Source organism: Monodelphis domestica, chromosome 7 (assembly GCF_027887165.1).
Source record: "Monodelphis domestica isolate mMonDom1 chromosome 7, mMonDom1.pri, whole genome shotgun sequence".
Classification (NCBI taxonomy): domain Eukaryota; kingdom Metazoa; phylum Chordata; class Mammalia; order Didelphimorphia; family Didelphidae; genus Monodelphis; species Monodelphis domestica.
Genome location: NC_077233.1, coordinates 91,991,454 through 92,005,317, shown reverse-complemented (window position 1 = coordinate 92,005,317; position 13,864 = coordinate 91,991,454). Strand labels below are relative to the sequence as shown.

Below are 13,864 nucleotides of genomic sequence, written 5' to 3'. Positions count from 1 at the left end.
GTCACAAAAATTGGATTATCACAAGCCTGGCTCTGCCAGGGAGTTGGCCTTTTTTGATGACAAGGAAGGTGGCAAGGATCAGAGACATTTGGGGGAATTATCGTGTAAAGAAAAAGTAGAATCGTACCTATTTCATTTTACCAATCCCCCTACCCAGGGCTCCTTGGTCTATAGTTGGGGGGAGAGACTCTCCAGACTGAGGGGACTGTTTGATCGTGGCCGAGAGCTCTGGCGGTTAACTGTACATAATATGACAGGTAAGGAAGGCCTTAGGGCTAGCTGTGATCTGAATGGAAGGAGGCTTACTGAAAAGAGAGGCATTGTGGGACGGAATGTGACTCAGCTACTTACTGGCCAAATGGCCTTGGGTCGGTCAGTTCTCTTCCATCTAAAAAACGGAGGGGTTGGGCTAGATTCTCTCATCTCAGCAGAGACCACAGGGATCCGGGTTCAAACAAAGGAAGGGAAACCAAAGGCCAATTCTGAGCCACTTGAAAGACAGACTCAGTTTTTCTTCTAGAACTTTATTAGAATGGACAGGCTATCCAGAGTAAAGGCAAGGCAGGCCCCTAAAGTCTCATGGGATTTTACAAGCATTATCAAGTGTTCTTTCTCCTTAATGGTTTAAAACAACACCATCATAGATAAAACCCTCACGGACCCTTAGCACCCTCCTGCCAAACCCCAGACAGCCCATTTCAGAGAACATCGGGAGGGCTCGGAGCAATACGGCCTTAGACCTCCTTGGGCGTCTTCGTCAGAAGATCCTCGATATCCTTTTCAATGTTGATGGTTTCAAATCGCCTGCTGTACCTCTTCACTGGCACGCCATCGGGACCCACAAGGAACTTCTCAAAATTCCAAGAGATGTCATTCCTGCACACTGGAGACCAGATGATGAGCTTGGGGTCGGTCATCAGGGAATTGGTATCATCGCTTGGGGCTGGCAGTGCCTCCCGGAGGAAGGTGAAGAGAGGGTGAGCCTTCTCTCCATTCACCTCACACTTCTCAAAGAGCATGAAGTTGGGCTCAAACCCAGAGCCAGGTCGGACGAATTTCAAAGAATTCAGGATCTCCTCATTCTTAGCATTCTCCTGGTAAATCAGACACCAAAATGACATTAGGGAGGGAGGCTAAAAAGTTAGCCCAGGATTCTCTGGGCCTCAGAGAACAAGGAAGGGCTTCTTCTTCTTTTTTTTCTTCTGATGAATCATAATGGTCTTTTTCTGGACAGAACCCAGCATTGCACAATCCAAGATAGGATCCTTCCCCCCACTTAAAAAAAAAAAAAAAGCCCAAGAATACTCCTCCTTTGCTCTCAGCCCAAAGAAAGACCCCAGAGGCCATTCTCAGAAAAGGGTGACTCAGGAAGGTAAGTGGCCTGCCAGTTCATTTGTCCTCTCATCCTCTTCACTCCAGACAAACAAGCCTGGCGTCTCCATCCTCCCCATCCTCTGAGCTAGGACTCAGGCTACTCCCTCCACTCCACCCTCTAATCTCCATCTGTGGAAGTTCACTCATTAGTAAGTTCCCCATGACTGCCCTCCTCGCCATCCCACCCCAAGCTTTGGAGCCTCTCCAGTGAAAGTCTGGGTTTCTGGCTCCCTTTCTAACCTCGTTAAAAAGGACTTGTCCGCCATCTTTCCCAAGGCTTTCCCCCCCTACTGAACCACGAGTTCTTGGAGAACAGGGTCAGGGTCAGACCCCTTTTTGCACACAGGGAATACTTGATAACTATTCCCAGGATCTCTCCTACCCCCCAAGGGCCTCGATCTCCTAATCCTTGGTTAGGAGTCACCTCCCAGAAGCCTTTCCACATTCCTTCCAGCCAGGGGCCTTCTCTCCTCAGGCCAGAGTTTATGACTGGACAATGGGCTCCTGTTTTTTTGGTGTGCATTATCTGTCCTAAATTGCTACCTCAGCTCCCAAGGAGGGAGGTGCAGAGTCTTATCTAACTTCTGCATGGACTCTGCTCGCAGTGGGATCCAAGTTGGGGTGAATACACCCAATTGCCTTCTGCCTGGCTCCACCACCGGAGTGGGGGTGGGGATGGAAAACTTTTGGCTGTCCCTGCAGCTGCCCAGCACATTTCAGTCCTCCCCAGCCCTGGTCAAATTCAAATAAATCAGGAAGTTGGGCAATTTGTATGGATGCTGTTATGCCTGCTATATTGGGGGAAGGGGTGGTGGATTAAGATTCACATGTGGCCTTGGGCAAGTCACTCAATCTTTGGGGGCCTCTGTTTTCTCACCTGTAAAATGGGGTGACAGGGGGCAGCTGGGTAGCTCAGTGGATTGAGAGCCAAGCCTAGAGACAGAAGGTCTTAGGTTCAAATTTGGCCTCAGATACCTCCCAGCTGGGTGACCCTGGGCAAGTCACTTGACCCCCATGGCCTAGCCCTTACCACTCTTCTGCCTTGGAGCCAATGAACAGTATTGTTTCCAAGACAGACGGTGGTCAGGGTTAAAAAAAAATGGGGCAACACACGCCCTACCCATCTCATGGGCTGGATGTGAGGAAAATACTTTTCCAACTTCTAGGTAGTTTTCTTAAAAGCACCTGGGCTGCCCTGAGGCCCGGAAGCGGGGAAGCAGCTCGAAGCTTGGTTTGGTCTGTGTTGGGTAACCTCTGCCGGCATCCCGGGACGGAGGGGCCTCACAGCAGATCCTCCGCCGCGCTCAGGGGGCTGATGGTCTTTCTGAGACCTCCTTCCCGAACTCCACCTTTGTGGACTATGAAGTGCACCTTACAGCGGGGCTCCTCGGCCCCATCCCACGGGACGCGCCCCAGGGGCCACTCGGACCCGGGCGGACGTGCCTCTTCCAAAAGTGTGGCCTCCGCCTAACTTCCCTCCCCGGGCCGCTCCGGGCACAAAGGGGCCAAGGCCGCCCCGCCCGTCTGGGCCCCCTCCCGCCGCGCCCCCGGCCCGGCTCACCTGGTGGCCGAACTGGTTGCAGGGAAAGCCGAGCACCATGAAGCCGCGACCCCCGTGGCGCTTCTGCAGCTCGTTCATCTGCGTGTAGTCGCGGATGGTGGTGCCTCAGAGAGACGCCACATTCTCGATGAGCAGGACCTTGCCCCGCAGCGAGGCCAGGCTCAGCAGCTCTCCGCTGCCCAGTAGGCGAGCCGAGAAGGCGTGCACGGAGCGCGCGGCGCACATGCTGGGACCGATCGGGAGGCTGGCCCAGGTACCGGGACGGCAGAGGAGGAGAAGCCCGAGCTTCGGGAAGCAGCGGTCTGCCAGGGCCTCGGGAGCCACGCCTTTTAAGGCGGAGGCGCGGGCGAGCTCTGACGTGAGGCGGAAGCCCGGGCCCCGGCCCAGCCCCAGGGGGAGGGGTAGCCCGTCTAACCTTCAGGCGCTGGGTGGGGGAAGGGTCCCCGGATGCACCTTCTCCATCCTCCCTCGCTCCCAGGCCGCCGACCTTAGTGGCTCCCTTTGGAACTCCAGCTCCAGCCTCTCAGCTGAAGCAGCGAAGAAGAGAAAGAACTTCTCCCCAGACCCGTTAAACTGATAGAGCGGGAAGGAGCCTCAGAAATCATCCGGGCCAGCTCCATTACGTCCCATTTCGCCGAGGGCCAAACTGAGGGCCCAGGAGAACTGACTGCTTCCCGGAGGCGACACAGAACGTTATTAGGAAAGGCCTCAAGAGGCAGCCCGGCACAGGAGGACCCTTTACACACCCAGATGGACTTCCTCGTTAGGAACTTTGACAATAAGCCTACATTTGTCTGCACACAACTCCTCCTTCCATCCATTGCTCTTAGGCCTGTTCTGAGGCCAGTAATAACAGCTAACATTTATCGGATGTTTATTACATGCCACCTGCTTAAATATTTCCCCAAGCCTCATAGCAACCCTGTTATCCCCATTACACAGATGCAGAAACTGAGGCAAACAGGTGAAGTGACTTGCCCAGGGTCACCAGCTAATAACTGTCTGATGCCAAATTTGAACCCATGACTCAGCAGGCATTTAGGGTTAGGGTTAGGGTTATTTGCTTGCCAAAAAGAACAAGCCTCGTGACTACCACTACAAAGCCATGAGAGGCCCCTTGGCTTAGTGGAAAGCACTGTTACCCTGGACTCCACACGGCCTGGCTTTTCCACTGAACCTGGGTACCCTGATTCTCCCTGGCTCTTAGGTTCTTCCCTGTAAAAGGAAGGGAGCCGGGCGAGAGGGTTCTCCTGAGACAGCAGAAAGTATCTCGTGGTTCCTGCCCTGTGCCTCTGCGTCTCCCACACTGGGATCCCAGGACACAGGACCAAGGGCCGGATTGGCCTGCGAGATCAGAAGGAAGCGGAAAGAGGAGTTCTTTCTCCTTCCCTGTTTGGCTGGGAGGCTGGAGCTGGAGTTCCAAGGGGGCCCCAGAAGCCGGGAAGTATTGGGGGTGAAGGGACTTGCCCAGGGCCCCCTGGCCAGGAAGTGTTTTGAAATCAGGACTTCCTCTCTCCACTGAGCTGCCTCCCGGCCCTGCTGGTGCCGTGGAGGGTGATGCTGCCCTTCTGGGTTTCTTTCCGGAGAGTAATGATGATTTTTTCGGTTCATCCCATCCCCTTGGTTTTGAGGCTTCTCTCATTGTGTGCAGTTATAATACGGTCTCTCCATCATCGAGCTTGTCTTAGATGCTCCATGCATGCCGGGCAGACAGATAGCGAATAAAGCAATCTCAAGCAGCTCGCGGTTTACCTAGAGATGCATGTCTATAGATCTGTGTGTGTGTGTGTCCATACAGAGAGAGGAACAAAGGCGAATAGCTACAAGGGACCGAGTCCAAGCAGAAACGGAGCTGTTGCTGGTGGGGATCTGCAAAAGGTTTTACTGCGAAGGTCGGGCTTGAGCCCCAAGTGGTACAGGAGCAAGTAGGGTTCCAGGGAGGGGAGGGGACGAAAGTGCATTCCAGGCATAGGAGACCAAGACGGAGGAAACGGGAAATGTAACGGGGAACAAGAAGGTCCTACTGGCGGAGTGAGAGACATGAGAGAAGAGGAGTCTGGGAAGATATTGGGGGGGGGATTGGTGAAGGGACTGAAAAGGGACCGAGAGGAGGGGATATCTGATCCCAGGGAACAGTGAGAACTAGGGGTGTTCAGCGAGCGGGGAAGTGATATGGTAGATTCGGGGTTCAGGAAAATTCCTTTGGCTGCTGTGAGTGTGTGTGTGTGGGAGAATGGACTGGAGGGAAGGGAGATCTGAGGCAGGGAGTCCAGTTAGGAGGCCATTAGAATAGTCCAGGGGAGAGGAATGAGGTTAAAGTGGCTGGGTGAGGGGAAAGATGAGAGGCATGTTAAAGAGACAGAAAACGGCAAGGTTTGGTAACTAGTCTAGATACATGGGGTGAGCGAGATTGAGAAATGGAGGGTGGTCTTTCCCAAGACTCCTGGTGGCATAGGGTCAAGAGAACCTGAGTTCAAACCTGTCCCAAGACACTTCTTAGCTATGTGACTTGGGCTGCCACCTGATTTCTATCTGCCTCAGTTTCTCCATTTGCAAAATAGGGATAAGAAGAGTACCTACCTCCCAGGGTGGTGGTACAGATCAGTTGAGATGCTATTGCAAAACACTTAGCACAATGCCTGGCACATAGTAGATGCTATATAAATGCTTATTCTAATCCCGTTAGGACATGAACTTGCAAGGCCTAGAAAGAATTGAGGTGGCCTGAATAGAAAGAAGGAAGTTTGGAAGAGGGCTGGATTCAGCGAAAAGAAAATGAGTTCTATTGGAGGAACAATTCCCTTTATGTTGTCAAATTGAACTCAAAGTGATAATATATGTATAGCCCAGTGGAACTGCTGGTCAGCTCTGGGAGTGAGGAGGGAAGAGGGGAGGGCGACAACATGAACCATGGAACCATGGAAAAATTTCAAATTAAATTTAAAATAAAAAAGTTGATCAGCTTTACCCATCTGATTCCCAGTTAAAATATATTACTATGGGGAGCAGCTGGGTGGCTCAGTGGTTTGAAAGTCAGGCCTAGAGATGGGAGGTCCTGGGTTCAAATTTGGCCTCAGATACTTCCCAGCTGGGTGACCCTGGGCAAGTCACTTGACCCCCATTGCCTAGCCCTCATCACTCTTTTGCCTTGGAGCCAATTGTATTGACTCCAAGACGGAAGGTAAGGGTTTAAAAAAAAAAAAAATATATATATATATCATATAAAAAAATGTGAACTCAATTTTATTCCAACTCTTTTTGTTCTGAGGCTGTGAGAAATCCATGGGGAAGTATAACCAGGAATCAGACTCCATTCTTAGGCTTTGAGATACAAGTTGGCTCTTGATATGAGGTAGAAAGAGTTTGTGTGGGGGAGGGGGAGAGAAATGAGAGGGGGAGGGGGGAGGAAGGCAGTAAAGAGGAGGAGGAAGAGAGAGAGATAGAGAGAGAGAGAAGATGAAAGGTAATTTCAGAGTGGAAGACACTTGAGAGTAGGTAGTGATGCTGGGAAAAAACCTCCAGTAGATGGTGGGAGTTGAGGGTTGTTTTTTTTTTTAAACCCTTACCTTTTGTCTTAGAATGTATACTAAGGATTGGTTCCAAGGCAGAAGAGCAGTACAGGCTAGGCAATGGGGGTTAAGTGACTTGCCCAGGGTCACACAATTAGGAAGTGTCTCAAACCAGACTTGTAGCCAGGACCTCCTGTCCCTAAGCCTGGCTCTCACTCCACTTGAGCCACTTAGCTGACCCTGAGCTAAGTATGGAAGGAAGCCAGGGAAGCTAAGAGGCAGGGGTGAAGAGAATTCTAGCCATGGTCATAGCCAATGCAGGCACAGAGAGGAGAGATGGAGTATTGAATTTAAGGAACAGAATCATTTCAATGTGGCTAGATCATCTGGAGGTTTGTTAAATGCAAGAAGACTAGAAATGTGGGGAGGGGCTAGTTTGTGAAGAGCTCTAAAAACCAAAGGACTTCATATTTGATCCTAGAGATAATAGGGAGCCACTGCAGTTGACTGAATAGAGGAGTGACATGGTCAGACATACATCTTAAAAAACAACGATGCTTATTTATTTTTAACATTAAAAAAAACCCAAAACTTTTGAGTTCCAGATTCTCTCTCTGACCAGCCCTGACTCCATCCATTGAGAAGGCAAGCAATATGGTATCTATTATACATGTGAAATCATGCAAGGCATATATTGTAAGGAAAATCGCTTAAGAATGAATAGCATATTTATAAAATCCTCGTCTCCTGGAAGGAACTCTCAGGAAAAATGATTTCATGGCTAGTTCCTGAAATTTTTAAGACTGGTAAAATAAATTAAAGGAGAAAGGGCCACCCTTTAACATGGGCATGGAAAATACCCTGGCTCTGAGCAATAGACCTTGTAAAATATTACACATATTACAGAGCCCTGATGAATGGTAGGGTTGCCTGTTCCATGTTTTATCCCACCCTTTTTGGTGCCAGGACCACTGGACAGCTGGAGCTAAGAAACAAATGTGCGACTCTTTTTCAAAGAGGAAGAAGGTAGACATTCATAAGAGGAAGCAGCGATTGCCAAGGAGTGGTGATGGGGATTCATAGGGGCCATCACATGAAAAGTCATCTAGTAAAGATCAGAGGAAAAAGAAACGAGTCATGGTGAAGCAGGACTTCTATAATCTGTGGCAAAAGTTGGGGGATGGTTCTGAAAGTGGCAGAGAAGAAAGATTGAATGTAGGTAGGTGCTACAGTGCTGGAAGTCCATTCCACAGAGTCTGATTCTCCCTCCTTGGAGGGGGTAGACCCTGAGACCCTGGGAGACCTCATGAAGATTTCCTTACTTGAGGGAATTGTCCACGCTGGTAGGGGAGAACCTAACTTTGGTAGTTCATTGTTAGTTTGAGTTTGGTGTTCCAATGAAATGAGACATTCAAAGATTTTTCAACAGTCAAAAGAGAACTAATAACAAGAAATGGGAATGAAGGGAGCCTAGAAGTGGCACATCTCAAGCCACATTACAAGTCAGTAATTAGTGAAACAATTTGGAACTGGTTAAAAAATAGATTGAGCAGTGTAACAGGTTAGGTACACAACACAAAGAACAGATGTTTGTAATAACTTCATATTTAATAAACACAAAGATCTCTAGATCCTGGGGTGATGACTTACTATTTGACAAAAACTACTGGGAAAACTGGAAAGCAGTATCCAAAAAAAGATTTAAACCAACATCTTGCACTATATATAAAGATAATTTCCAAATGGGGATGTGACTAATATATTAAAGGTTGCCTCATAAATTCAATAAACATGGAAAAAAAATTACCCATCAGATCTGTGGTTTGGGGAAAAGTTCATGACCAAACAAGGAATAGAGAGGATGAGAGAAGATAAAATGAATCATTTTGATTACATCCAATTAAAGCTTTTCATAAACAAATCTAATAAAAACCAAGATTAAAATATCTATAAAGCAAATTCCTCTGATGTTCCATTCTCAAAGATTTATAAGGAGGAATTGATTCAAATTTTAAAGAAAAAGAGTCATTCTCCTATTGATAAGTGGTCTAAAGACATAAATAGACAATTCTTAACTGGAAGAAACCCAAGCTACTGCCATATTAAAAAAAAAAATACTCCAAATCCCAAATAATAAGAGAAATGCAAATGAAAGCAATTCTGAGGTTTCATCTCTCACTTATCAGAGTGGCAAAGAAAACAGATAAGGAAAATGATAAATATTGGAGGGGCCTGGGAAAACTAGCACATTGATGCATTGTTGGTGGACCTATAAATGGGTATAATCATTCTTTGATTTAATTGAAAGCAATTTGAAATTAGATAAAAAATTTCTGAACAGTGCATACTCTTTGAGTCATATATACCACTGCTAGGCCTATACTTCAAAGACATTTAATAAATAGGAAAATGTCCTTGATGTACAAAAAAATATTGATAGCAGACCTTTTTGTGGTGGCAAAAAAAGGAAGATAAAGGGATGTCCATCAGTTGAAGAATGGCTGAATAAGTTGTGGCATATGAATGTGATGGAATGCTGTTCTGCTATAACAAATGAAGAAATAGGTGATTTTAAAAAGATAAAGGAAAGACAGATGAATAGATACAAAGTAGACAGAACCAGAAAAAACAATTTAAATTATAAAATCGGTATTGTAAAAATGGATAATTTTGAGGACTTTGAAAACTGGAGAATGACTTTTGTATATTGCTGTTGAGAGAATTTGCTTTGATTGACTATGCGTATTTGTTTTGTTTTGTTTTGTTTTTTGCCAATGAATTCAGGGGTGGGAGCGAGAGAAATAGAGAGGTGAGGTGGGGTGGCTACAGATGTGCAATACACTTTCAGATAGTTTTACTTTGTTAAAGAAGGTCTCTTCTGAAGTAAGAATTATTCTTAAATGCTTGTAATGCAAAAAATAAAATACAAGCTTAAAACCCCCCCTCAATAATACATAACATTTATACATTAAAGATTAAAAGCTAGTCTAGACATTCCCAAATTGAACACCCACTTAGATTTTTGTTCTTTGCTGCCCCCCCTCCCCCATTTTTAATCCCTGATTCAGGATTACAAAGTTTGTTTGCTTACAACTCCCTCTGCCCATTAATATTTTCCCTCTTATTCCACTCCCACATCACTAATTGTTCCCTTGTTGAGTTTGATGTGCTTCTGCCTCAAATGGTGTGTGTTCAATTTCTCATTGTTTGTTTTAGAAGTGAGGTTGATCTAATGCCCACTCCCTTCACGCTTTCCTCCATGTTTGTAATACTCTTTTCATGCATTAAAATCATGAGAAAATAGCAAGTTCTTCTCTTCTTTCTCCTTTTTATTGTATTCCTTTTACACTTCCTTCTCTTTTCCCTCTTAAAAGCTCCAGAAAAGAATCAATTTACTCCTAAACTCTGTTTTTCTTATTTCAAAACACTTAGATCTTAAGAAGACATCTTTTGAAGAGACACTTGTTTTCTGTCTCCATTTAGAATGTCAGTACTACATCCTTAAACATCCGCTTTCCATTTGTTTATGTAAGTTTATCTTCCTAAGGTTTCTCTGGACTTTTTGTGTTTGTATTTCAAAGTTCTTAGTCAGCTGTGGTCTTTTAATCAGAAATGTTGAAAGTCCTCTGTTCCGTTAAAGCCCCTTTTTCCTCCCCACCACCTCAACCTCATTACTCAGATTTGCAGGGGGAGCTAGTTTTGGTTGTAAGCCACTATCTTTTATTTTCAGAATATTGTATTTTAAGATGTCCTTATATTTTTAATAGAAGTTGCCAGGTCTTGTGATACTGTGTTTCCTTGGTACTTGATCTGCTTTAAAAAAAAAATTGAAATATTTTTTAATGTGGGAGCTCTGGATATTGGCAATAATATTAATGTTTTTTTTTTCATTTTGAGGCTTTTTTTCAGTAAGTGATTCATTAATTCTATCTTAATTTTACCCTGTGGTTCTAAAAGATGAATAGTTCTCATTTATGATTTCTTGAAATATAGTGTTCCAGGCTAAATCACAGTGTATAATGATTTATTTTTCATTTAAATAAATTTAATATTTTCAATTATTCAATTATAATAATTTCAATTAATAAAAATCTACCTTTTCTCCTATGCACTTTTCTCTAGACAAGAAATCAAAACTCTGGTAAAAGATATAGTCAAGCAAAATAAATTCTCAGGGTGTATCCAGTGATATATTTTTAAAAATCCTTATCTTCCATCCAGAATCAATATTGGTTTTAAGGTCAAAGAGAGGTAAGGGGACACACTAAAAGACTTGTCTAGTGTCACATGGCTAGGAAAGATCTAAGGCCTTATTTGAACCCAGGACCTCCTGTTTCTAAACCCACTGATCTACCTAGTTGCCCCCTCCAATGACTCTTAATTATCTTTGACTAATTTTTCAGGTAAGTTCTTTGTGATATCATTTAAAAAATATTTTGATGTTATTCTACCATTTCTTAATGTTGAATGGAATCAATCATTTCTGTTTATGACAGAATACAGCATCTTCAGGGATTTCTATGTTCATATTAGGACAAGATGCTTGGGATCCTTAAGCCCTGGGCAGGGGTCCCCACACTTTTTACACAGGGAGCCAGTTCACTGTCCCTCAGACCACTGGAGGGCCGGACTATTAAAAACAAAACAAAACTATGAACAAATCCGTTTACGCTGTCTGGGATAGCAGAGGCTGCAGCGCTGGCTGGGATGGGCCTGTCATACCTTGCACAGGCCCATCACTGCCTCCACTATACCGGGCAGCAGTATACACAGTGCGGAATCTCCTCCTCCAGATCTCCGCTCACCATGCTGAAGTCTTCCATCAGGCAGCCACATAATCCTTTGCGAGGATGCTTGTTCTCATTCAGTTACTCTTAGAACAAGGCGCCATGCATAGGATTACGTCACCGGAAGTGAATGACACTGAGCTTGGTGGTGCCACCATATACAGTACATCCTGTGCTCCTTTCACTGACTACCAATGAAAGAGGTGCCCCTTCTGGAAGTGTGGAGGGTACTGGATAAATGGCGTCAGGGGGCTGCATGTGGCCCCGAAGGCAGGTTTGGGGACCCCTGTCCTGGGGTGATCTGATCCTACCATTTTACAATTTTACCATTGGTTCCTGACAAAACCATGCTGCGACTGCAGCTACTTCCTTATCTCCTGTCCCAGTGCTTTCTCAGTTTCCTGCTGCCTCCTAATAAAAGTACTGCAGGTTATAGCTGTCTAACCCATTTCTGATTATTTTGGGCTTGTTGATCTGGGCTGATGGCATTCCCTTTCCCATTGTCCATGGGTTTTTGGTGCAATTTTTGGGTGAAAGGAGTCACCATCGCTTCTCATAAGACGTTTTGTTCATTATTCAGTCTAGCATGAATCTAAGGTAGAGTAGGTGTGGTGAGAAGTGGAGAAATTCAGCAAACTATTTTATTTCATGTTATTTAACATTTTTATCAGTGATTTGAAAATAGAGTTGACATGCTTACCAAATATGTAAAAATTCATAAAGCTGGGATGGACAACACATGAAATAAGTAACAGGATTCAAAAAGATCTTGACAAGTTAGACCATTAGGCTGAATTGAGTAAGATGAGTATCTTTACACATGAGTTAAAAAAAATCAACTTCAGAAGGGGCAGCTAGATGGTTTAGTAGATAGCCAGGCTTAAACATGGGAGTTCCTGGGTTCAAACCTGGCTTGGGATACTTCTTAGCTGTCTGACCCTGGACAAGTCATTTAACTGCAATTGCCTGGCCCTTATTGCTCTTCTGCCTTCATTGGTATCAATTTTAAGACAGAGGATAAAGTTTTGTTTTTTTTAATCAACATGAGAAGTACAACAAAGGAAAATTGTGGCTATACCAATTTTGTCTGAAAATTTCAGTGGAGTGCAAGTTCATTGAGTTGTGCAATATGATGACCAAGAAAGCTAGTATAATTTTAGGTCATGTTAAAAGTATTTGGATGTTCAGGACTAGGATACTAGGATCACAGATTTAGAGCTGGAAGGAACCTAGTCCAATTCCCTCATTTTACAGAAAGGAAACCCAAACCTAGGGAAGTGAAGTGACTTACTCAAAGTCAAAGCTGGGTTCTGAACCCAGGTTCTCTTGCTATAAAGGTCTCTTTGGTCAATTATGGTCAGACCACATTTAGAGTATGAGGTGCCATATCCTAGAAAGGGAATAATAAACTCAAGTGGCCAGAGCAGGGCAAACAAGATACTGAAGGACCTAATGTTCATGGTATGTAAGTTGTGGTGAAGGAAGCTCAAGAGGTTAGTGTGAGAAGTCATGGAAGACAACTTCAAGGACTATCATATGGAGAAGAGATTAAGCTTCCTGATGGTCCCAGAGAGAAAAACAAATTGAGACAGAAGTTGCCAAGAGGAAATCTAGACTTGAGACAAGAAAAAGAATTCCTAACAATTAGATAATCAAAAAGAAATGAAGAATAAATCATGTTCTGGTTTAACTATGTCAGGCGTTAAACTAAGTACTACACAGATATGAATGCAAGCAAGATATTCCTCACCCTCAAGTTTACATTCTAATGGGGGGAAAGACAGCACACAAAAAGGGGAATGCACCCATAGTGACACAATTTGGAAACATCTAGGAATTGAGGACTGGCTCAGGGTCAGATAAGATGAAACCACACTTATTTGAGCTGGGAGGTGGTTCCAAGAAAAGTCTAAGAATGATCTGAGTAGTTGGTTTTCTCTCATGGAAATTTTTGAACAAAGTCTGGATGACCACTTTTATTTGATGTAGATGGAATTATTGTTCAGTTACAAGTTGGACTAAATGGCCCAAGGCCCCTTCCAACTCTGAGATCTCTGTTAGAGAATGGAACCAAGTCAGAAGAATTCGGCTTGAAGCCTGGCTTTCTTAACAAAAAAGTTTGGGGAAATTATACTGAGTCTCAATTGTTATCTGGAAAAATTAATTCTATTTCCAACCAATTAGTTAGCAAGCATTACTACAGGAATATATCTGTTTCAAATACAATGCTAAGTGCCAGGGGTACCAATACAAAATGAGTCTTTGTATTCTATCAGGAGATTATATATATATATATGTATATGTATATGTATATAAGATAAAGTATTTGTGGGGAAGGCACTAGCACCTGGGAGGCTGGAAAAAGAGGAAAGGTTCCTTCTAGCTCTCACTTGAGCAGAATTTAAGATAAGGGGATACTAAGAAGTGGAGGGGAGGTGGCTTCATTTCATACAGGGAGAACAGTCAGTTCAGAGGTATGGAGACTGGAGATGGAATGTTACGGATGAGGAAAAGAAGTAAGGTCAGTTTGACAGGAGTGTAGTGGACAGGAAGTAGCATATAATAATGTTGGAAAGGAACATAGTGAAAAGCTAAAAAGAGGATCATTTGTGATCCTAGAATAGGAAGCCACT

General features: G+C 44.5%; 1 protein-coding gene across 1 annotated transcript; it reads right to left on the bottom strand.

Annotated features, from left to right (window-relative positions):
• Positions 1–508: 508 nt before the first annotated feature.
• On the bottom strand, positions 509–3,768 carry GPX1 (glutathione peroxidase 1). Its single transcript, XM_007507924.3, has 2 exons — positions 2,936–3,768; positions 509–1,094 (listed from the first exon to the last, which is right to left on the bottom strand). Exons 1-2 carry the CDS (start codon positions 3,158–3,160, stop codon positions 735–737), a joined length of 585 nt encoding a protein of 194 aa, XP_007507986.3. The 5' UTR covers positions 3,161–3,768; the 3' UTR covers positions 509–734.
• Between the last annotated feature and the right edge of the window lie 10,096 nt (positions 3,769–13,864).